Genomic DNA, 25,659 nt, shown 5'->3' with positions numbered 1-25,659 from the left:
ACAACCACATAGGGTGAAGAATGTTACCGCAACCACAAACTGGACTTGATAAAGATAGAGCTAATCAGTGTTTTTCATGTGCCAAATGTTTTATCAAAATAAAGTACAAACACCACCTCTTTCTGCTAAAAGAAAATCCAGGGTCATTTTTGTAGTATATCAGAGTGGACTTAGTTTATCATGTCCACATTTTTTTGCTTATAGTGACCCATCAGTAGAGAGATTCAAAACCAGCGGCTAACATGTCGGCTAATTTATATTCATCAGGCACACCTCTGAGAATGTCAATTGCATCTATGTGGGTGTGTGAGTTCTAGTAAAGGTTAAATGTACTTCTCTGGGTGTGATAGTGGTGGTGGGAGGTCGTCCCCAGGATCAGGGTCAGTAGTAGAGTCTTAGGTCAGGTGTAGAGGTTCTTAAGTCAGTCTGAACCTCAGTCAACGTCCTGTCTTTTTAGGCCTTGTGTCAGGGAACAGTGAGTCTCATGGATCCAGTCATTCAGTTTGTCTGTCAGTCCTCTCTTTAGTGTGAGGCAGCCTTTGCTACCATGTGGGGTCCCTCCCAAAGGGGTGGGAACCAATTGAGCTTGTTGACCTCTCTTAAGGTCCAGTCTCCCGTTTCTACAGGAGAGTTGTCGTGGCTTTGTTCCTTTGTGAGTATTTCCGTTACCTGTTGGGAAATACTCATCACAGTGTTTTTCAACTTTGACATATTCATGTGTACTTTCATACTGTAAGAGTAATGGTGGCATATCAGTGGTAAATGGACAGGGCATTTTTCTTCCTGTCAGTATCTCATGTGGACTAACATTCATGGTGGAAGTTTGTGTCTGCACAGACTTTTGCTAGTCCTTTTTGATAGTTCTGTTTGCTCCTTCAACCAGTCCTTGTGAGGCTGGGTGGTATGCTGCCCTTAGATGAGTGCTGTAACCTTAGAGCTAGCACAGTGGCCTCCACTGTGAGCTTCTTGGCACAACATGTTTAGTAGTCCAGTCCTTTATCTCTCCATACTTGTTTTTTTCCTTTATTCATTTGTTTTAACATAGTGAAATATTGTATGCGTATCTGTACAGAATCAGTGAATGGCACAGTGCCCCGTGCCCAAGTGTGGACCTAATCAAGAAGCTTCCACACAGACTCTTACCAGTCTTAGTGCTTGATCGGTAGGGTTTCCCCCAGTCTCACCACTCATTTTAATTCACAGTGATTCTGAAACGCCCAAGCCGAATTGTCCCCTTAGTAATCCATTGCCCCGACAGAGCTGCTCGTTGACCTGGATCAGGTGTTGGGATCCCCAATCAGTAGTGACTGATCAATGCCAAACACCTCATTCAGTTAAAACATCATCTAAGCAGGGAGTACAGCAACAGAGAAGAGAGTTACTCTGTAGTTCTTTAATGTTCTGCACACACAATTCCCTCTGTGGTTTGTCCGCAGGGGTTATGTGGATCATTTGTTTGTAGGGGTTGTACCCTGCTGTTGTCCTTGCTGCCATATCTGACAGCTTTGTGTGACATGGTGAAAAAGTTGTATACGTGCTTTCACAGAGTCTGTGATTGCCCGAGTGAGGACCCAAACAAGAAGCTTCTACACAGATTCTATTAATCTGTGCGCTTGTTTGCTGGGGGTTCTCCCAGTCTTATCACTTGTTTTAATTCACAGTGACTCCAAAACACCTTAGTTTATGTGTCCCATTATTCAGTTGCAATATCATTCAGGCAGGAAACTGCCCACATTGTCATGGAAAATAACAAACTTGTCCCTGTGTCCTTGTTTGTTTATTATTTTCATTTTATTTACTTATTTGTTTATTTTTATTTTTTATTTATTTTTTAAATTTTATTTTATTTTTTTAAAAAACCATCACTCTCATCAGTGGCATCACTCTCATCAGTGGCATCACTCTCAACAGTGGCATCACTCTCAACAGTGGCATCACTCTCAACAGTGGCATCGCGGCATCACTCTCATCAGTGGCATCGCTCCTTAGCGGCATCGCCCTTGCGGCATCGGTTAGCTACCCGGAAAATATATACAATAGTGTACAGTATGGAGGAAAGCAAAATGTCCTGCCCTAAAATTTGGGAGACAACTCTCAGTGGTTATTTACCCAGTGAGTTCTGTCCCTTATCAGGCCAAATTAGCTGTCCTTGGACACTTATTTTCTTTTCCCTCAACTGTGACTATGTGGTTCTGTACTTTACATGTGACTACAACATTTCAATGTGGTTTAGTTATACTATACTATTTTGGTTTTCGTTTTAGCGAATGTAGGAACAACATTATTCAGACAACTTTGATTTGAGTATGGCCAATGTGCAGAAATTCTATCTCAAAAAGGTTTTCTGCTTACCCTTACTCAGGCGCGCCTTGAAGTTGTCTGAAAAAGTTTTCCTCCACTCACTCCGGGGTTCCTCAACGGGACACGTCTCGGAGTTTGCCAATCCGGGTCACGGCACCAATTGTTAGATTCTCCCGGTTCTTTTATTGACAGTCCGAGGATTTCAGCCGGAGAGTTCTGCAGTTCCCAATAGCAGTTTTATTCAAGTCACAGAAGTCACAGGTAAAGTACATACAGCGCTGGGCTCGGAGTGACAGAGGCCTCATGGACCTCTGGCAGTGAGCCCCGACTCTTTCATGCATATGCTTTTTAAAGGGTTGGCTGGACCGAGTACTATACATGACTGTCTCTAACTGGCCATTTCGGTGTGTGCGTCACAGATAGTGCAACCCTGGTGTGATCATATAATATTCAAACACTTGTGGATGTTGTTTGCGTAGGCGTGTATCTCTAATCATAACTTTAGAATATGATTAGCACAACAAAATTATTACAATCAAGGTCCGTCTGGTACATTCTGTCTATCTTCTTAACAAAACAATACAGAAGAAGCCACGTCTGTGGAGGTCAGATTGACATATTCTGTTCACTCTCATGAGGAGAGAGTAACTTTATTTGAGAAGGCCTGAAACATTCTATGGTCATATTAAATTCTAATTCAACAGTAGTATTATTGGTATTATATAGTACAGCGCCTTACTATGACTGTGCATGTTGTTATATATTTTTATTAGTAGTATTATTATTAGTATTATTAGTAGTGGTATTATTGTTATTGTTATTATTATTATTATAAGACTCTGGACTCACCTGGTGCAGTAATTTACCTCTGTGTAATAATTTGTAATAATAATTTTTAATACATCTTTTTTTATTCATACTTTTATATATTTATATTTTACTTTGTGTTTGAAGTGTATTCTTATTCTTATTCTTATTCTTTTGGAGCTGTGTGTAACAAAAAGCAATTTCCCCCTGGGGATTATTAAAGTAATTCTGATTCTGATTCTGATTCTGGTTATCAGCTTTGTTAACCCAGGCTTTCTGCTTCAGGTTCCGTGCACGTTCCCATAAAAGGGGAATTTGATGTGTCATTTTACTCTTCTGCTGCACTAAATTGCTAAATGTTTTCTCAATAAAGACTGAAAAGCAAGAGAGGAATGCTGGCAGAATAAGTGTATGTTGTATTTTATCACTCAGTGACTTCAGTATAGCTTTAAACTCACTCAATAGCATTTGTGTGACACTATCCCACAATGAAGGAGATGTATAAATTGCTTCGGCTTTTGGCTAAATCAAAGTGCAATGAATTTTGATGATTAAATAGTATCTGTGATAGATACTGATAGAGTGATCCCTTTTCTAATCGGTGGAGCTGCAGTACCAGCAGTGTAAAACGGACTGGAGCTATCCAGGAGCAAACATATAAAACAGAACCTGTTTGGAGATTTTCTGTACCACCAACTGAATTTATGTAGTTTCTTCTGAACTACTACTGCACTACAGTTTGCACTACTGTGACTGCATGGCTTTGTATGGACATAGATGTATTACAAGAACTGGATACCAGACTGTCACTCAGCCTTCCTTCCAGTTTTTCCTAGTAGCCACTTTTGCAAACAAAAAATCCATGAGCATTTTAATTCTAAATTTTAAAGATTTAAATGCTGACAGGACACCAATTTTAAAAATGCTAACAGGACACCTCCAGCTATAAACGTGGGGGTTTATCTTCCTAAAACCATCCTAAAACTTTTCCAAAGCTCATAAAAGTCCTACTCTAACTGTAGTTACTGCTGTGGTACAAGCCATTCACTGGCGTGGCTGTGCCAGAGGCATGATGGAATGAACATGACTATGCACATTCAGAGGGCTGCATAAACCACAACCTAACCTGGAAGTAACTTTTTTGGCATGTGCACCAGGTGAGAAATTCTCATTCAAATGGGTGCCATCTTTACCTTCAATATCCAGTCTATACAATACATCCATACAAGATGATGACTGCAAGAACTGAGCTTCACTGTGGCTCTTTAGAAACAAATGGGTGATGTCACGGAGACTATGTCCATGGTTTTTACAGTCCATGACCTCAAGTGGTTTGTGTAAGGTTTTTGTTGAGCGTACCTGGGGCTAGGTAGTGGCTTATTTTAGCATTGACCCTAACAGATTTTCTGCCCATGAAGTCATGAGCTACTATATCAGAATTATGAAAGAAATGTATTACTATGTTATTCAGCTGAGTCATAAAAGAAAAAACATGTCGCTACCATAGATTATATAGACGAACATATAAGAACTGTACATAAAAGATCTTTTATACTGTCTATGGTTACTACATCATTGAATCAGCGCTTACGTACTGTATCGCGAGTGTGAATCGCCCACCACTGTGCTGTGCGGCGTTCATGGGTCCAGAAAAAAACTGTAATTTCTAATTGTAGCCATGAAGTATGCGTTCCAACCATACTTAAGCCAGACAGAAGGTGGCTCAGTTGAACATCATTCAACTAACGTTTTCTGTACACGTTTGATCTACTAAACACGTGTGATTTCACGATAGATTCTTCATATGTTGATTAATAAACCACACGCAAAAATTTCAGCAAGATGTAGGTCTGCAGAGCAGGACTGTAGTTAGTACCTTTGTTTATATGCGGAATGTCTTCCAGAATTTTATTTACTGATGAAATCAGTATTGTTTGCTAAAAGACAAAATTCCTACGCAGCATTTGACAGTAATCCCTTCATGTAAGTCTTTCTGCGTAGAAATTGTAACATTGTTTTTGGAAAACCTTTGAATCTGAAAGCTTCGATTCAGCTCATTATTCACGTACTGGATGTTGTTGGTTAAAGTACAGTAGCAAAAGTTGAGCTGGAAGTAGTGGATTCCTACGACATTTGAATGCATCAGCGGACAGGGTGAGCTCAGCACTCCTCGCTGCCCGTATCTATGAAGTTGTTTCAAAGATGGCGGATTTCCTGCCGTCCCGCTCCGTCTTATCTGTGTGTTTCCCAAACTGTCTCCTCACAAGTGGCGAGGCAGAACAATTGCGGAAATCTAAAGAGATAGATAAATGTATTAATCGAGATAAGACTTATGTAAAAAGGCTAGTAAAGATCTTGTTACTTGGAGCGGGCGAGAGCGGCAAGTCCACTTTCCTCAAGCAGATGCGCATTATCCATGGGCAGGACTTCGATCAGAAGGCCAAAGAAGAATTCAGAGGCACAATTTTTAGTAATGTTATAAAAGGTAAGACTACACCCAGCACTGTATCCTATATGTTGAAGCGGGCCTGTTTTGACCCCAGTATTGGGCACCTACATTTGGGTGTAACGAGCGCTGAGTGGGGAGTTGGTAGCCATGCTAGCTGCAGCTGAACCGATTGGAGGGGCACTTTTCTGTGTTCGACAAAGCTAGTGTGGTTAGCTGCTTAAGCGACCAAGAAACGCCCATGCTATTTGTGATTGTCTGCAAAGTGGGACTGAGGGGGGCCGTGGCGCGTGCTGTGGGATCATTGTTTATGTCCATCCAGAGCTAGTTAGAGATCATTTTATTTATCCCGTCTTAATATTACGTCGCACATAACGGACACAATGGTTTAACATTGTCATACTCTTTTCCTAATGGCTGCTGTTAGCAGAGAGAATGCTACTCTTGCTTGTATGAAGAGAACATGACACCAAAATCATTTGGAAAACGTGGCTGTGTACTGTAAATATACTTATCATCAAAAGAATAGACAGTCCTTAACATGACACATTGACAAATAACAGCATCCTTAATCTGTCTTGAAGGAAATGTTCGGGATAGGTCATGCATCTTGCAAGCCACCTTTTTCAAGATGTGTATCCTTTTGCAGGTTGCTAGCTGTACAGTGCAGGAATATAAAGTGTTACTGTTTTTTGAATGATGTCTGATGTTTCCAAACAGACCACCAATGTTGAGTTTGTATTAAGTTTGGGACCATTATGTTTCTAACTTTTCTGGTACAGCTGTCATGTAAAAGTTCCAGAATCATTTCACTGTAGCCGTGCTACAACTGTCTTCATCAGCATTTAGCAATATTTTGTGTTATATACTAACAGACTTCATTAGTTGTTCAATGAAATTGTGCATTTTGAGATGTACCCTCAACAACACTCATGTTGCTTTATACGACAGTTGACTTTTGGGATCAATCCAGGTCATTGTGGAGGGAAACCACATACAGATACTTGAGCTGTTGCTTTTAAGTGAAACCTGCATGGTGAATTGGATTATTTAAAGCAGTGTCTTACATTGGTTGTACTGTTGCACATATGAATTTGCTCTGCTGGGGAAACGTGGTGATTTTGAATCTTGCTTTACTGTGAAAATCAATTATCAAGTTTTACTTAACTCCTCTCCATTTTAAGCAGTAGAAAAAAAGCACTGATGCGACTATAGTAGAGGGCTGCATTGGGAGAGGGACCAAATGCAAATCTTGCGGGAGCAGGTGGTTTAAACTTTGCTGCGGCTGGTCAGAAATAAGATGCAGGGCTTTTGCTGGATGAAAATTGAAGAAATAGTTCCATTTTATGTGTGAGTCAAAGATCCCGCTGTCTTGAAATCAGGCGATGAAGAACGCACACATTGCGTAATTCTGTTATATCCAGCTATGAAGACAATTCTGCAGAAGCTACAGTCAGCCTCTTCATGTCTTGACAGAGAGTCTGGTAGAATTTTGACAATTATTAGAAGTTCATTTATGGCCCCTTGAGAGAATTCAATATTCAAAACAGACCTTGTAGCCTTGCCTATTACATAACAGTTAGGGAGGAGGAATAAAATTGTATGAATTTTCAAATCCAAGCAGACAGATGCACACTAATTTTCAGAAGTGTTTTTACCCATGATATGTGTGTTGTTGGGAAAAATTACCTGTAATAACATAATATGCCAACAAGAATCTTATTAATTATGTGTACAGCAAAAAAGAAAATAACTGAAAGCATAGTTCCTCTTTAAAGCCGGACCCAGTTTGACCTCATGTTTGTAATGAATCTGTTTTGGTTTAGCTTTCCTTGGGTCCAGCAGCAGATGTGAGACATGTTTTCATGTTGCATTTTCGCATTTCTTACTTTTTATTTTTGCAGATCCCTCCATTCCCCCATTGTCTCTCAGTTTGGAATGACCATGTTTCTCATCCACTGTAATCCAGGCTAATTTAGCAGTTGCCATTTACCTGATTGTTGTCCAAGGGCATGTATAGATAGATTTGCTACCTCTGTGTAGCCAACTATTTCCTTCAAATATCATCACATTCTGGTTGCACTCCGGCGCAGTCATAGCTGTGTTGTGAATTCAGTGTCCACTGGGAATGTTTCAGAAGCAGAGCCTCTTTTCTTCAGCAGCCACATTTATAATACAGTTAGAGTTGTTTTGCATACACTTATTGTGTTTTGCATGCATAAATGCACATTGGCAGCCAATTTAGATTAGTAGTAAAAGATGCTTTGTGGTTTGCACTTAAAATCTGACAACCTTTTGTTCTGTCTGTCTTTCTGTGTGGTCACTCATTTTAGATGTCAACTCATTTTAAATGTGTACAGCGGTTGCCTTGTTGTGATTGTGAAAAAATGATTCAATCTACAGCGCAGCAGCTTGGTAATGACTGCTGATCAACATAGAATTTGTGGGCTGCGAGCAAATTTCATACTTGTTCTGCTGTATGATATTAGTAACATTTAAGTGAGAACAACTATATTGTGTATTCAACTGCAATAATGCATAGTATACGTGATCACAGAAAGCAGGCTGAGAATGAACACAGGTTTATGCAGGTGTCCCTCCTCTGTTGCTTTTCTCCATCTCCTTTTTTCTTCTCTCTCTCTCTTGATCTTCCCACGACTGGACACTTTCTAGAAGCAGCTGGGTCAGCTGAGCTCTGATCCTGGTTCTCTCTGTGCTGTGCCTCCTTCTGTGGCACTTGGTCTAGGTAGACGGACAATGTTGTGAGCAGCAATCGACTCACTATCTTCTTAAATCCAAATGCTTGATTCAAATGTGAAATTTTGTCACAAGCAATGTGTTTCAGTAATAAAGGTGAAAATATTGGCAATAAAAACAACAATGTAGCAACGTTTGAAAGAGCTACGCCTGCTGCGTCTGGCAACGGCAGTGGTGTGTGTGTGTACTACTTTTTTTGTCAATGGTTTTTGTTCCATCAATGTAGTGGAATCCGAAATGTTCCAGACTTTTGACTTATATGAAGCTATATTAAATTAAATTAAAAAAATATTGATACATGACCTGATTTAATATTTCTCCATTGTGTCTCGTGCAATTAGTTCTCATGTCATTCCAAGCATGTGAAAACGTGTATGCATTAAAGTGGAGTGAGCATGAAATCACATCCAGTATTGATTCAGTAAGGGATCATCTATACAGCTTATCTGTCATGGTCGCTTGGGAGCTGGAGCCAATCCCAACTGACCTCGGGCAAGAGGTGGGGTACACCCTGGAGTGGTCGCAGGGCCAACACACAGTGACAGACAACCACTCACGCCTACAGACAATTTAGAATTAACCTAACCTGCATGTCTTTGGATTGTGGGAGGAAGCCGGAGTACTCTGAGAAAACCCACACAAGCACGGGGAGAACATGCAAACTCCAAACAGAAAGACCCCAGGTTCAAACCTGGACTCGAACCCGGAACCTTCTTGCTGTGAGGCAACACTGCCAACAGCAACAGTGCTAACCACCGTGCTGCCCCTTCAATAAGGGACAGTGATTTATTAATTGATTTATTTATCATGGGAAAATGTTACCAGCGGAAACATGGCTGTTTCACAATGAAACTGCCTTTTCAAATGTATCTAGGTTAGTAGTCGCTTGGTGTTTTTTTTTTGCATTGGGCATGTTTTTATTCATTTTCACTTTTACTGTTATGACTGACTGTGAGATCTATGTTCAGCTACTCCGGTTCCGGTTAATTAATGCATTTTTCATGTACACATATTTGTTCATTAATTTACTTTATGTTGGTATGCTCTTGGTGTATCATTTTTATGTAAGCAGTTTTTAATTCTTTCATGTAACATGAGCTGTCATACGACAACTGAGCTATTCATGTGACAGACTAATTGCTGTAGTTGTAAATATTGGTTCATGAACCAGACAAGTTTGACAAACCAAACCCTGCAGTAATCTTGTAATAAGCTGCTTTATCTTATATTTAGTTTGGAAGCATGCATGGTGTATGGCCTTTGTGCATGGCTCAACATCTATGATGCATCAGCCACTAGAATGTGATTCTGATGCGTTTCTCTTCCATTTTAGGTATTCGAGTGTTGGTGGATGCTAGAGAGAAGCTACACATCCCATGGGGCAATCCGTCCAACCAGCGGCATGGAGACACTGTGATGGCATTTGACACCCGGTCTGCAATGGCCCACGGTCACGGCATGGTGGAGCACAAAGTCTTCCAGCACTACCTACCATCCATTCGAGCGTTGTGGGCCGACGAGGGCATTCAGTGTGCCTATGACCGCCGTCGAGAGTTCCAGTTGGTGAGTAATGGCGTTACCCCATGTCGGTGCTGCAAGCAACTTGGTTGATGAGTCGCTCCAGACAAAATGCTGTAATTGCATTTCATTGCAATCTTTGATGCTTTATATGAGGTCAAAGGATTAAGCGCAAATGTGGGTCTATGTGGCATTGTCAATTGCTTCAGTGGCACTTTGGTGTGCTTTGGTGTTGTGATGCTTGCTTTTTACTTCTTTTTGCAAGTGAATGTTCATTGATTGAGGGGGCTTTGAGAAGGGATGGGTCATGATTTTTGAATATTTTACTATTATTTTATTTTATAAAAAAAGACTCGTTTTGTGTTCCTGCGTTTTTACTGGCGCCTTGTGGTATAACCATTGAGAACAGTAGATTGATCCGGGGTGCTGAGATGAAGCCAGGCCTCTGTAGATGTTTGCACAAATAGTCTTAAGCAGCCCATTTCATCCAGCCAATATTCGCAACCAGACATTTACTAGAAGCAGCCTGAAGTATTAGCTGGGTTAGCTTTGCTCTTATCCTGACTCTCTCTCCTCTCCTTCCGGGGCGATCGCCCCTGCCGCTGTGGCACTTGGTCTGGATGGATGGAAGATGTCTTGGGCTGCGATCATATCACCGTCTGCTGTAATCCCAAGCCAATGTGTAATTCTGCCACAAGTAATGCGTGTTTTAGCAATAAAAGCGAAAAATTGGCCAATGATAAAAAACATTAATGGTGTGTGTGTGTGTGTGTGTGTGTGTGTGTGTGATCACTGTGACTATCGAATAGTATTTTTGCTTGAATTGCACATCCCTAGCTTTGAGTGTGCAGGTAAGCATTAACAATAACGAAGAAAAGCTCTTCTTCACAGTGGATGGAGTAGAGCTGCAGCTGCTGAGACAGACAAGCTAATAAATGGCTTTATAGGGCTGCCACTCTCTCTGCTCTCTGTCTTTCCACACCTCTCCTTCTGCCATCTCTTGCTCACTGCTCTCTACAAGCTATAAGAGTCTTGCTCACAGTGATGCTCGCTAAGCATATTTTTGGAGCAGCTGACATTCATGGAGCAGTTAGATCACTGTTCGTTGGTCTTTCAAGATACTATCAAGATATTACTGATATTGCAATTTATTTTCGTGATGACTGTACAACATCAGCAGCAAGCATGACAAAAGTAAAGATACTGTCACCTCCTCTGGAGGACTTGGTTCCAAATATTTGAGCGACTGGTAGTGTGGAAGTGGTCTCATAATGTAAACCCTTATAGAAAAAGAGCAGAGCTGCATCACACTACAAAGGCTACCCACACTTTGCGGACTGTGTCAGGTAAAACATGTAGTACTACAGATTCGTTTTTGTTTTTGTTATCCATCAATCTGCTGATTATTTTCTTGATCATTTGATTAATTTTGCCATAAAATGCCAGAATAGTTCAAAATACCTATATTAATTTGAAAATCTTGAATCTCTCTGAGACATAACTAAGTAGTGTGTGTGTGTGTGTGTGTGTGTGTGTGTGTGTGTGTGTGTGTGTGTGTATATATATATATAAGTTAATATTCAAGAATAAAATACAATTTATGAAAAATTTAATACTGGTGGTGGTAAGAATATAATACTTAAGTAGCAGGTGTACAGTAATGATTAAATGAATAAAGGATGTGGAAAACGGCTTGTCAACAGGTAGTGAAATAAATAGAAATGCTTAAATTGTGAAAATCCGGACTGATACTGATGTTTAAAACTATTTGTCTGCTAGATGATTCTGTTACTTATGTTCTGTTGCTATTTTGTTTGTGGCAACTTATTTCTCTCTTTGTGCCACAGAGTCATTCAGCCCAGTTCAGATTCAGTCAATCAGTGTTTCCCCTACCATTATATAAGGGGGACGCCCTGCCCCTCCAACGGCACCCCCCCACCCCCTCTTGAAGGTCAAGTTAATTTTTTTTTTTTATATATAGCACTAGATCACAACAGAAGTCATTTAAGGTTACCTTTCCTATAGAACAGGTATAGACCTGTTATTTTATTAAACAAACTAAATAGCCTTATGTTATTTATCTTATTTACACGATCTCATTTCTGTCTTTGCATGGTCGCACGTTTACAATTCTCCTCTGCTCTCTGTGTCACCCACGGCGGAGTTCCGCCCAGATGCGCGCACACACACAAATACGTGTGCACACACAGGTAAGCACACTCCCACCAGCGGACAGAGAGCGCGCGTCGGAAAATATGTCGTGTCAACCTGAAAAGCAGACAAAAATATCTGCGTTTTTTAAGCGCTCCCAGGGTGGTGAAGATGGCAACACTCGCTCTCCTGTGAGTAGCAGTCGGAGTAGCTCTCCTGCTCTGGGTCCAAGTACAGAAAAGTGATGCAATTAACAATTTATTATTGTTAATGATATTATCATTCAAGGTGAACCGTTTCACCGTTGGCAATGATCAGGCTGATGACCGCCATCCCTATTATTCCTCCCTGTTCACGCATGACTATGTGGTTAGGTGAGTACAGGACAGGGTTAAGAGTGCAGCCCTGAGGTGCGCCAGTGTTGAGAGTCAAGGTGGAAGATGTTTTGAACAGAACAGCTAACTATATAGATGAATAAACTGGAGACATTGTCTCAATTCTCTGACAGTTTATATTAAAAATAAATTTGAATACATTTCTGTTTCTCTATTTCAAGTTGACCATATTTACATCATCACTACTTAAATCACGCTCTTTGATTAGGTTAGTAATGAGATTATCAGGTGTCACTGTTGATATTGTGTCCCCAGGCCATACAGCTACACAGCTTACAGGCAGGTTATCTCTGAGTGCCATTATAGAAAGTTTGCAGTGTACTTAACATTTGTCTTGCAAAGGTAATTATTGTCATTAAATCAAAACTGCTGCCTTTTTGTGAAAAGTGATTAAAATAGAAAATAGAAATACTTAAGTGATGTACAAGTACCTCTAATTTGTACTTAAGTACAGTACTTGAGTAAATGTGCTGCCAGTGCAGTACTTACGGTACTGCCCACAACATCTTCCATCCACCCGGACCAAGCTCTGCAGCGGAAGGCGTGATCTCCCCGGGAGGAGCACTGTGCTGTGTTAGCTCAGCTCAGATCCCGCCTTTCTCCTTTGCATTGACATTGTGTGTAATTTGCCCATGGAAAAAAATAGCTTTGTGTGTCATACAAACACAGCTCAAGGATTGGATCAGAAGAATTAATGAAAGGCTGGAGCAAAGAGAATGACCATATTCCATAATGAAATAGAAACAAAGGACATGACTGTAGATTTTGACTTATGAAATCAACTCAGTGGTCCAATGCACACACTTGTCTTGAACAACGTTCACTCTGATTTCACTATCACAATTAACTGTTTTGCTAACACCCCTTCCCACCATGTGACAGGAAATGTGCAATCATTTTCCTATCACATGGCCCGTTGTCTTGCGCAATATTAACAGAAAAACTCCTTGAATGGAGGTTATACCACTGTGACACTTAAAGAAGTTGATTTGACTGGCATGATTCCTCAAATTGATTATAATGTCCAGAAAAATGGTGTTCCATTTCTTTCATGTACTCTCATGTAGTATTTCTAATGTAGGCTTATAACAAAAAAGCTCAGTGTGTTTTGATTTCACCTTTATGTTTTTTGATTACACCACCCTGAAAATACCCTGAAATATTCTCTCAAAGTTGATTACAACCAGACATTTTAGTTAGGTGCTCAAAAAAAATTTAATATATGCAAGTAATTTAGTAGTTTGGTAAGTAAGTTTATTTTCAATTTTTAACCCTTAATTAAACCATATAGACGCAAACATTAGTGTTACGTCACTGACCCCAAACTGACCCAGTAGTGAAAACAGGTTAAAAAGATAGAGGCTAAAGCCTAACACTAAAGTGAACCACCACATCACCTGGCGATTGAGACGGAAGACAGTGCAAGTCTTCATGAAACTAGCACACATATATCTCCTTCCAACATCTCTGGATAACAAGTTTCGCTATTATTACTCACTATTAGGCAGGGCTAGTTAAAGGTCAGTTTCATTCATAACCAACAAAAATGATTAGTTCAGAGAGCAAATACTTTTAGTAAAAACTCAATTGCAGTTAAGATGCTTAACAGAAGTTGCAAACAACACACGCACATATTTTTAGTCACTGATGCATCTTTAAAATATGCTTAATTTCTTCTAAACTGTAAAAATACCAGTGCTCACAGTGGAATTCACTTGCAAATTACATCTTAGCCAGCAGCTAAGCTGCAGCAATTACACTACTCACAAAAAGTTAGGGATATTCGGCTTTCGGGTGAAATTTCAGGATGAACCTAAAATGCATTCTAACCTTTCCAGGTGAACTTAATATGACCTTCTCTAAACCTTTGAATGCACATGTCCAACTGTTCAGTGTTTCCGTACTTTTTGCACAAGTTGCTGTTCTCTAACAAGAAGCTTAACAGCAAAATTCACGACAGGTTTGATCCATGAATCGACCAATACATTTCCTGGTTCAGTTAGAATTGGTATTTTAACAGTCCTCCTCATCATGCTCTTCACATTCTGACATCATGAGACCAAGACGACACCTAATAATTGATCAACAGCACCTCGCCATTGCAAGGCTTCAAACAGGAAGTCCTCAGATGGAAGTTTTCACTGAGCTTAGAGGGTCACAGTGTGTCATCAGGAGGTTGTAACAGTGATACAGAGAGACTGGAAGAGTCACAGAAAGGAGAGGAGTGGACGTCCTTTGGCCACATCCCAATTTATTGAGACACTGAAAATTTTTTGTTGTGGTATACCCACCACTGTTGTTAGCTTTTCTGTCAATAAATTGTTTAAAATGAAGAAATTACCATTGCATGCTTCTACTTAAATGCCCTACTTTCATGATATAATATCACTGTCGCATTAACTTTTTCCATGTTCCATAAATTTCACCTGAAAGTCGAATATCCCTAACTTTTTGTGAGTAGTGTAGCTTAACACAAATAGGTCAGTACAGGAGAGTACAGAAAAAGAAAGAACAGTCTCTTTAATACACCAATCTGGCAGACGATGTCTGCTCATCAGTGACATTTCTTAAACACACCATAGATGCAGTTTTTAAGTAGCTAACACTTTTAGCGTAAACAAATGGGATTGTATATAGGTTTAGATTGCAGTTGGCAGACTTTAATAATGTTTTTGGCATAAATCAACAGCATTTAACAAAGTGAAGCATCATGGCTAGCAACAATTAATGACAATTAAAATAGTTTATTACAGTTATATTGCTAGATTTTTGTTTTGATTTTATAAACACTAATGTTATGTTATGAAGTTTACTCAGCATCTACACTAGTAAAATCGAACAAATAATGCTGCAGTAGTATTAATCCAGAAACATCATCATAGGAAAACACTGACACGGACCATTTTACTGCACTGTGAGGACTGTAAGTACATTTTAATATAATACAGAATCAGAATCAGAATTACTTTAATAATCCCTAGGGGGAAATTGCTTTTTGTTACACACAGCTCCAAAAGAATAAGAATAAACTTCAAACACGAAAGTAATAATAATGATAATAATAATAATAATGATACAAATAATACCACTACTACTACTAATAATATATAACAACATGTACACTCAGAGTGAGATGTATTATATAATACTAATAATACTACTACCACCAACAATAACATATAACAACATGTACACTCAGAGTGAGGAGCTGCATTATATAATAATAATAATACAAATAATACCACTATTACTAACAATAATATATAACAACATGTACACTCAGAGTGAGCTGTATTATATAATAATAAAATAATAATGATACAAATAATACCACTACTACCAACAATAACATGTAACAACATGTTCACTCTGAGTGAGGAGCTGTACTATATAATAATAAAAATAATAATGATACAAATAATACCACTACTACCAACAATAATATATAACATGTACACTCTGAGTGAGGAGCTGTATTATATAATAATAATAATAATAATAATAACAATAATAATAATCAGGTGAGTCCAGAGTCCAGGGTCCTCTCCTCTCTCGTGGAACAGTTCACGTACTGGATGAAGTTGGGCAGTGCCTTTGCCACGGTGACATGGTTGAAGACAGAGATAGCAGTGAGTGCACTCTGGTGTAGAGTCTGTACCCGGGTTATGGCGGAGTGGATGACGTCACACGCCGAAGTCGGGTTGGCAGAGGGAGGAATGTAAACAGTCACCATGACAACATGTGAAAACTCCCGTGGCAGGCAACGTGGACGAAGACCAACAGCAAACAGTTCAATGTCCGGGCTGCAGATGCGCTCCTTGATAGTAATATGAGCAGGACTGCACCACCTGTTGTTCACCAGAACGGCAAGCCCCCCTCCTTTCCGCTTACCGCTCCTGGTGCAATCCCTGTCGGCCCGAACAGTTTGGAAGCCACCAATGGAAACATTGTCGTCGGGAATGTCCTGATGCAGCCATGTCTCCATAAAGCACACCAGACTACACTCCCAGTACTCCATCTGACTCCTGGCTAACGCTGTTAGCTCCTCCATCTTGTTTACCAGCGATCTCACGTTGCCCATAGTAACGATGGGGAGACAGGGTTTATATTTCTTTTCCACCATACGCCTCCGTTGACTCCCTCTGGTTTCTCTCCTCCGCTGGTTCTTCTCTCCTCTGCAATCTCGATGTGTTTTCCTCCACAATTCTTCTGGAATTTGTGAAGATCTAGTGGTCAAGATGCCAGCAGGTTTCAGAGCGATCAGCTGATCACTCCTGTAGCCAAAACAGCTACCAACGGCTACCAACAGCCACCCGGCAGAGTTAAAATAGTACTTTCACAGCAAAAAGATGACAAGAGCTCTCTCCACCAGCATGTATTGGAGAAGGACCGTCTTAAAAACACATTACAAGCAAAAAAGTAAAACAAATAATTAAAAAGATAGTTAAAAGTAAGAAAAAATAAGAAAACGAGCAGGAGCAATCGTAACATGCTGCATATACTTCCGCACATGCGCACTAGAAGATCTTACATAGTTTTACCATTGTATGGTCAAAATACATAACTTGTAGTGGAGTTTTTTTCAATGAGGGGTATTAGGACTTTTGTTTAACTAATGGACCCGAATACTTCCTCCACCTCTGGTCAGCACACCCACAACCTGACTGTGTGTGTGTCTGTGTGTGTCTGTGTCTGTGTGTGTGTGTGTGTGTGTGTGAGATGGAGTTAGACGGGTTTGATGTGAAAGTGAGTCTCTCCAGTGTGTGAGAGAAGAAACGCTACCGGCACGTTACTGCAGCCACAGAAAAGTTCATGCTATTAGCAGTAGTAAGGTTGTTTAGATAAGCTCAGGTTCCGGTAATATAAGTAATGTTACTGTCATTATGTTTATGTAACTTTACTACAGTGTGTTCGTCTGGACTGTGTAAAGTTAGTTAGCTGCAACAAGTCAGACTAAAGTCACTGAAAACAGAGCAGTGGAAGTGGAAGCTGCAGTATTAATACATGCAATCATGTTATTGACTGCATGTTTTAATGTGATATTGTGGCTTGTGGATTGTGGGACTCCATAGCTTTTGAGTGATTAGCAGTGGAGTTAAAAAACGATGTTACGGTAGGTTGTAATCTTTACTTACACACTGTACTCATCAATTATTTTACCAGTTTGCACATATCTATTTTTGGGAGCAAACGCGAGATAAATACTTGCACTGTGGTGCCCTGTTGCATGTACAGTGTATACTGATCACAGCTGTGCAAATTTTGAACAATCATAGTGAGTTTTTTTTCCCCGCTCTGGTGGAGAGAAGGTGGTATCACGTGATGCTGATGTAATGTCATTCCACATTGATTTGATGAAAATGAGTTGGAGACATGTGAGATATGACATTAGAGGAATTTAAACTCAGAATTCGGAGGGAAAAGTCATTATCCCCTCTCTCTCTCTCACTTCATTTCAGGGAGAGTCAGTCAAGTATTTCCTGGACAATTTGGAAAAGCTTGGACACTCGGTAAGTCCCACCCACACTGCAAAGACTCCACTAATCATAGTTCCACAGCAGGCGAGATGGCAGATGGTTGTGATAGCACTCAACTAATTTGTTGAAAAGAGAAGTGAAAGTGTTGTCTTCCAATCCCTGATCATGTCTCCAGGCTGGTTCATGCCAGTGTGTACTAGCTAATCAAAAATGGCCCTGTTCACTCTGCATCATCCCCCACCCAGGCTCCTATTGGCCAATCCCTGCCTTTTCTAAGAAAGGAGAAAAATTATTCCAAACAGAAGGAGCAGTTATCAAGCAGCTTTAAACTATATGGAAATATACAACTAGAACTGTCTGGGGCAGTGCCCTCTTTAAATGACTTTGATTAATCGTACATGAAAATGAGTAAAATCTAGTTTATTTGCCATTATAAGGAGAACATTAAGTCACTCAAATGCTGCAGTTTATAACTAAATTATTATCAACGAAATCTCTCCAGATTGAGCAAAAAACTTATGTATAACTATAAAAATCATGTAAAAGTTATAACTAGAATAATGATCTTATTTCACCTTCGTTTGGAATTGTGATGGCTGATTTTCATGTCTTTTTTTTATGTGAAGAAAACTGGTGTAAATCACGAAGCATCATGAAGGCAACCAATTACTCAGAATGCTTTTTTCATGTTGTTCATGCATGCATGTTGTAGGTAGCTACCTAACTATTGTACCTGCTTATTAGCTACTTCAAAACAATTGGATTTTGCTTTTGCTTTAGCAACAGGCCAGGCTATAGTTTTACTGACAACTGGCTGACCAATGGCTTGGGAGACAAGCTACAAATAGGAAAGCATACTGCACAATCTGCAGAAAGGAGATTGGCCTGTATTAATGGGAGAATCAGCACTTGCTTACCCATACCCTCTTACACTGGAAATTAGCAAGCACTAAATTATCATGATCAGAACATATTATTAATATTTTCACAGCATAACATAACAAATTGAAATATTAATGCAAATAAGGCATCTTCCTTTATTAGTTTGAATTTTCTTGCCAAAAACCTGGTTCATTGTTACTTTCTCTCGAAAATGTAATTTCACACCATCTCTACCCAGACTATTAGCTGTTTGGCTACTAACAAACAACCCAGATAACTAACTAAACTAACATAATAAATGAGACTGTTGAAAATGTATGTTGTTTTAAGTATACCTAGTGGAAGTAACTCAGGAAACATTATTCGTATTTCTATAGCTATAGGGAAGTGTCTTTGGGAAAAAAAGGGATCTTTGGGAAAATTTCTGTGATTTGTGAATGTGTTTGTGAATGCACACACAGATGGCAGCATGGTCCGTGTAAGCAGTGAGTCATCACCTCTGGAATGTTGTGAATTTGGATCTGTTGTAGCCAGAACACAGTGACACACACACACAGACAGACACACACACACACACACACACACACACACACACACACACACACACACACACACGTGTACTGTGGTATTTCAGGAATTGTGAGTTTTAAACAGAGATGTTCCCAAAGCAGAGAAGTTTGCACTGTTATTATCTGGAAAACAAAGAGTGTGTGTTTCTGTGTGTATTGGCAAAATTTTAGAAACTTTCAGCTGTGTTCAATAAACAACTCAACAATTTAAATGGCTCAACAAAACTAATATTACAGGTGGTTTCTCCAAATTCAGCTTAGACTGAATGTCTCTGCAGATACTATTGGAAGCATAGTTCAAAGCTAAAGGAACATTGGCTACACTACTTGGATGTGGCAAAAAGAGAACGCTATCAACAGCTGCCACCAGATTTCTGTGGAGGCAGGTGACCAAAAACCCTCAAGTGACTGCAAAAGACCTGCAGCAAGACTTCATTTCATTTTCTACAGTAAGGCGCATACTAAATGCTGAAGGCCTCCATGCCTGAACTCCAAGGCGTAGACCACTATTGACCCAAAAGCTCAAGACAAGCCAGCTCCAGTATGCTTGAAATAAAAATAAGCCACAGACGATTTGGGATTCTATTCTGTGGAGCGATGAAACAAAACAAAACCCATTCACACATAATTCATACGGGAGAAATCTAAGTTGGAGGATGTCTTGCACACATATTCACACACTGAAGCTATGCTTCAGGAGCAAGTTGGGGTTCAGTGTCCTGGACACTTCGACTCATAGGGTCTCAGTCACTCTAGTATCCGGACTTGCCTGACTTGAATCCCATAGAAAATCTCTGGTGGGATTTGAAGAAGGTGGTTGCAGCAAACAAACTCAAGAATATTAGCGAGCTGGAGGCTATTGCCCATGACAAATGGGTTAAGATTCCTTAGGAACGCTGTCAGAACCTGGTGTCTGGCTATGCACCATGTTTGCAGCAGGTCATAACAGCAAAAAGGTGCTCTACTATATAGTAAAAATGCTTGTCGAGAAGGGGTTGAATAATTTTGAGACTGCAGTATTCATTAAAAGTGACATTTTGTGTTGAAATTGGAGAAACCACCTGCAATAGTACTTGTGTTGACCTATTTTGTTGCCAGTACACCTCATTTGCAATGAGGGTTGAATAATTGAGTGTAACTGTACAAGTTTTGATGTAGATCTTGGATGAAAACTGCAAAGATCTGTAAAAACCTGTAAAAAATAATGATAAATCTTGAAATCTGCTTGTAGGATTACCTCCCTAGCCAACAGGACATCCTTCTGGCCAGAAAGCCTACTAAGGGCATCCACGAGTATGATTTTGAAATCAAGAATGTGCCCTTCAAGATGGTGGACGTGGGTGGTCAGCGCTCCGAGAGACGGCGCTGGTTCGAATGCTTTGACTCAGTCACTTCCATCCTTTTTCTCGTCTCCTCCTCTGAATATGACCAGGTGAGTCAGCTGGGAGCCAAATAGTATTTATAAGGCCAGACAAACACTTTGCATAGAACTCCTGAATGTTGCAGAATTGACTTTGCAAACTTGTAAAGGAATCACATTATTAAGTTCTAGCGCAGATCTAGAGCAATTCAACATCATCTCAACTCTTGGATGAAATATCACACAGTAGAAGAAGTAGAAAGTATCCCAATAGTGTTGACGATAACCGTGTTATCTAAAAAATGGAATATTCATATCATGTCATAAATACATGTATGATAATGTATAAATAATCCAGCACGCCAAATCATTTCAGTTTCATTCCATTTTCACTTTGTCTCCTTCCTCCAACACACACACCCGACACAGTAATTCGCAAGGTAGTTACTGCCACAGTGTGTGGTTACTAGCGGTAATGACACACAAAATCATATCTGAGAAGAGCCGAGGGGATTTGAAAATCACTGACAGGCCCAAGATCTCAGGCTCACTCCCATGGTGTGATCCAAAGTGTACTTTGTGCAGCTTGTATGTGAGTCTCCACCCTGTGGTGCTCAGAGGATGAAGACCTGAAGGATGTCACTCACTGCTGGAAATAAGTTAGCTTGTTAATGTGTTGCACTAAATTGTAAAGGGAGGCTTTGTTTGCATCATACTCATTTAATGTTTCTCAAGAGCATCCTGCTCCCAATCAGAATTGAGTTTTCACCAGACAAAATCACAGAATATCAGAGTTGTTAGATGTCAATGTGTGATCTCACACACAAACCCCCTTCTCCTTACAAATAATTTTGTTTCACTTGACACTGTATTGATGGCAGATAGGCCCTATGGATCTTTTGTTTACCAGTTCATCTGGTCTTTTCACTATCCATTGGCCTTATTGCACACATACAAAGTGTATTATCCTTGGGGGATCAATAAAGGTGAATTGAATTAGGAATGGATTTTTATTGGCCAGGATTAACATGAGAAATGATTACAGGAAGCAAAATCTGTTTCACTGTTCATGTGGGCATATATTGCTTTCAGACAGAATTTAAAAATTATGAACCTATCTTGTAACAATCTTTATGGTGCTTACCACAACTTTTGAGAATCTTGCGATGCTATGTTGGTAGAAACTTCCTTGTGTTTCGACTGAATTTTACAAATCATTTTACAAACGTTTTGGTGGCTCATCATCAAAAGGGCAACAATAAGACCAACAACTGGATTTTATGTGCTGATTTGCATTTGATTGAAGTAAGCAGCAAGAGACAACAATAAAAAAAACAAACAAAAAAAAAGTGTTAATGATTTTCTTCCGCACTTATGAAAACATGAAATAGAAGTTTATTCACCAACTGAGAATCCAGGTTCCTGCTGTAGCCAGCATTGGCCAGTGTATCACCACATTTGAGTTTTTCTCTACTATGTGTATTTTATTCCTTTCCATTTTTCAACCAGAAAAATGCACTCAATAGAGTGCAGATCTCTGCCAGGCAATCTACACCTATCCGTAACCTGACCTAAACCTGTACTGTTTCACCAAGAAGGTTCCACGCTCGAACCTGTTGGCTGCCCGAGACCTTTCTGTGTTGAGTTTGCATGTTTTCCCTGTGCTGGCGTGGGTTCCAGGTACTCCATTTTCCTCCCACAAAGATTTGCAGGTGGTCAATTGGTGACGCTAATTTGCCAATAGTTGTGAATGGTTGACTGATTGGTACTCTGACCCTGAAGCGGTATAGATCAAACTTTCCCATGGATGTCAGTTTTTCACATCGATGGCCAAAATGTAGCTTGCAATAGACTAGGTTGAGCTTGTTTTTAATGTAGCCGATTGCCAGAAGTGTCAAGATCCTGAATCTTATAAATGTTCTTGGAAATGTTGCTGAAGTGGTTAACAGCTATAAGACAGCACACATATTTGCATTCTAAAACCTACAGGTACTGATGGAGGACCGGCAGACCAACCGACTGAGTGAGTCCCTCAACATCTTTGAGACAATAGTCAACAACCGGGTTTTCAGCAACGTCTCCATCATCCTGTTCTTGAACAAGACAGACCTGCTGGAGGAGAAAGTGAAGCAGGTATCCATCAATGACTACTTCCCTGAGTTCTTGGGCGACCCCACAAGCCTAGTGGACGTCCAGCGCTTCCTGGTGGAATGCTTTCGGAAAAAGCGCCGTGAGCAGCAGCAGAAGCCACTGTACCACCACTTCACCACAGCCATCAACACTGAGAACATCCGGTTGGTGTTCCGCGACGTCAAGGACACCATCCTGCATGATAACCTCAAGCAGCTAATGCTGCAGTGAGGGCACTGACCATGAAGAGGAGGAGAAGGATGTAGGATGTGTAAAGGCAGACAGAAAGTGGGTGTTAAGGTGCCTTTTTCTTTACCCCCCTTACCCACCCCGTAAGGGGAGGGGGCAGTGTTCCACCACCCATCCTTCCTCCTTCCTTGACTTTGACCCACTTCTCACTTTTGAAATTTGACTGTGTATTAAAGCCACCACTACTACCACCATTCCCCCCATGCTTGCTCTCTGCCTTACTGAGCTTTTTCTCTGTGACGTATAACAGCCGCCTTTGGCTCAGAGCCCAACCATCTTCTGATCCTTGAAACCACTGTTTATGACCTCTAACCCCTCCTGTCTGCACCAGTCCACATTCTGCAGTGGACCTCCCCAACATCTTCTACAATATTTCCTCTTTATGTGTTGCTTTAATTTGCATCCATACACTGCCCTTTTTACTATGCTGCTCTTACCACTGTTACTAGGAAGTAAGTGGCGGAGGGGTTTGTTTTAAGTTGTTGCCATTGCACCAGCGTCTGCTGCCAGGTGTTGCCTTCCTTTCAGAACTTCTTTTGTTTCGTCTCTGGTGGCTAACACACACACACACACACACACAGATAGGAATTCCTGTTCCACTTAATTCTAGTTTTCCTAATGATTTTGTTTCTTTTTATAATATATGAATATACTGTATGTACCTATGCATTTTTCTTTAACTTATATTTCAGAAGGGTTTACACTTGTGGATTTGTGACTGCTGTTACAGATAATTAAATGACTGGTAGTAGAGCACAGACACAAAGATATAGACCACTTGTAAAGTAAACTCCTTGCTATAAGGGTCACTAGTGCAGGGTTATGAGTGACACATTGTATTTTGCTGTTTCTCAGGGCACATTGTGAACCACTTCCTTTTTAATTTCAAGCCTACCAGAACGTTCATGCCTTTGCCTTTCAACAACTGAGTTGATAGATTTCATGTTTCCTTTATCTTTTTGTATCAGCAAAGACGCTACTTAAGCTTGAAAAATAGAACTCGGCCCATCTTCAACCAGGACTATATTTTACCATTAGGGTCTGTATAAACAGACCTCATAACCCAATTTCTGCCTGGTATTAACCTTTGATTTATATCTAGATGTGTTATGTGAATAATGGCATCTGGTTTTATACCTGGTTTTAATAATCCATGTTACCTCATTTCTGTCCGCATCATGATTGGATCTCAATATGCAAATAGGGATCAAAGCAACTGATGCAACTTGGAATCAAAAACCCTGAGGGGCTAACACAGAAGCCCTTTGTAAAACAGTGATGGATGATTGAGATAGTTCAGGTTGAAAATGGCCAAGTTAATACTATCGCCCTTTGAAATATCACACCAAACCTTTAGGTTTCATCTCTTCACCAGTAAAGTTAATACTTGTGTATTGTACCAGAAGTGATGAGGTGGCTTTTGTTGTCTCGGATCATTCTTTCTAAAAGGTACTTTTTTTTAATGCTGTCAGTCTTTCCTTTCCATGCAGCCTAAGTTAAAAACAAAAAGGATAAAACCAGCCTGTATGTCACTAATGAAACTAAGCAGCTGGTGTTTGCTGGCCGCTCTCACTGTTACATGTACAAGTTGTGTACAGTTCACATTCTCCTCTTAACTCCTTTTCCAATGTCCACTGTATCAGTATGTATTTTTCACACAAATCTCACTGTTGTTTCTAACAGCTGATGTTACACATTTGTATGTATGACCATGAGTGTTATCGTTATTTTACATTTTTTGGATGGTGTTTATTTAAAACAAAAGCAGGCGTCTGGTGGCCTGTCTTGAGGAGTTTTACGAGACTTAGCTTCCTCCAGATGTGTTTAGACCAACATACATCAAAGTCCTCCATGTGCCCCAGGAGATATGTGGGTCCACTGGCTCATGCTGACGCCTATGCAGAAACTCAAGTTTAGCTATATGAAGTCACTTTTAACAATTCCCATCACAGCTAAAAATAGAAGTATTTATAGCTGTGATTGGAATTGTTGATGGCAGCTAATCACTAAAAACGCTGAATAACACCCTCTTTTAGCTTGAACAGTCTCAGGTACCATGCATCCACTGACCCCACTGACAGATCGTTGTTCCAACCTCCCTCTATCATACTCCTTCTCTACATGTTTTTGGTCTTCTGTCTCAGTTTTAATCAGCACAGCACAGCACAGGCAGCATAACAGGTTCACACTAAACTGTTCTACAAAGCCTCAAAGGGGACAAAAGTGAAAAAAGTTGAAAAATGTCTGTGGCTCTCCATCACTTTTGAAATTAGAACGCTAAACTACTAAGGTGTGTTCTTCCAAATGTTTCAAGTACTCACTGGTTTCCACCAAGAGATGAGTTGTGTAATCCATCACAATTCATGACACAGTCCACTACCTGCAAACTGATATGAAAAGTATTCACTGTCACCTAAAGAGTGACACAATTCAAGTAATTTTGTCATTTCATATTATGTGAAAATTAATGGAAGACAATTTGATTAGTATATGGGCTCATGACTTTTTGCTACAGCTAATCCTGTAGGCATCAAGGAACATGTGTAAAGTTTGTGTAAAATTTATCATCAGCAAGTCAGCTGCTGTTGTGCTCCAAATAAAGGCATTAAAGCTGTTT

General features: G+C 40.1%; 1 protein-coding gene across 1 annotated transcript; it reads left to right on the top strand.

The window, feature by feature from the left end:
- Positions 1-5,310: 5,310 nt before the first annotated feature.
- Positions 5,311-24,006, top strand: LOC139224783 (guanine nucleotide-binding protein subunit alpha-13). Its single transcript, XM_070856099.1, has 5 exons — positions 5,311-5,593; positions 9,645-9,874; positions 17,835-17,885; positions 20,535-20,735; positions 22,653-24,006. Exons 1-5 carry the CDS (start codon positions 5,311-5,313, stop codon positions 23,022-23,024), a joined length of 1,137 nt encoding a protein of 378 aa, XP_070712200.1. The 3' UTR covers positions 23,025-24,006.
- The last annotated feature ends 1,653 nt before the right edge of the window (positions 24,007-25,659 follow it).

Source organism: Pempheris klunzingeri, unplaced genomic scaffold (assembly GCF_042242105.1).
Source record: "Pempheris klunzingeri isolate RE-2024b unplaced genomic scaffold, fPemKlu1.hap1 Scaffold_54, whole genome shotgun sequence".
NCBI lineage: Eukaryota > Metazoa > Chordata > Actinopteri > Acropomatiformes > Pempheridae > Pempheris > Pempheris klunzingeri.
This window is presented reverse-complemented; position numbering and strand designations above follow the sequence as displayed.

Excerpts from the sequence above, each read along its gene's own strand:
- LOC139224783 (XM_070856099.1), top strand. The coding sequence starts at position 5,311 with ATGGCGGATTTCCTGCCGTCCCGCTCCGTCTTATCTGTGTGTTTCCCA. Across the intron at positions 9,875-17,834 it reads GCCGTCGAGAGTTCCAGTTG|GGAGAGTCAGTCAAGTATTT; the intron begins GTGAGTAATGGC and ends ACTTCATTTCAG. Across the intron at positions 17,886-20,534 it reads TGGAAAAGCTTGGACACTCG|GATTACCTCCCTAGCCAACA; the intron begins GTAAGTCCCACC and ends ATCTGCTTGTAG.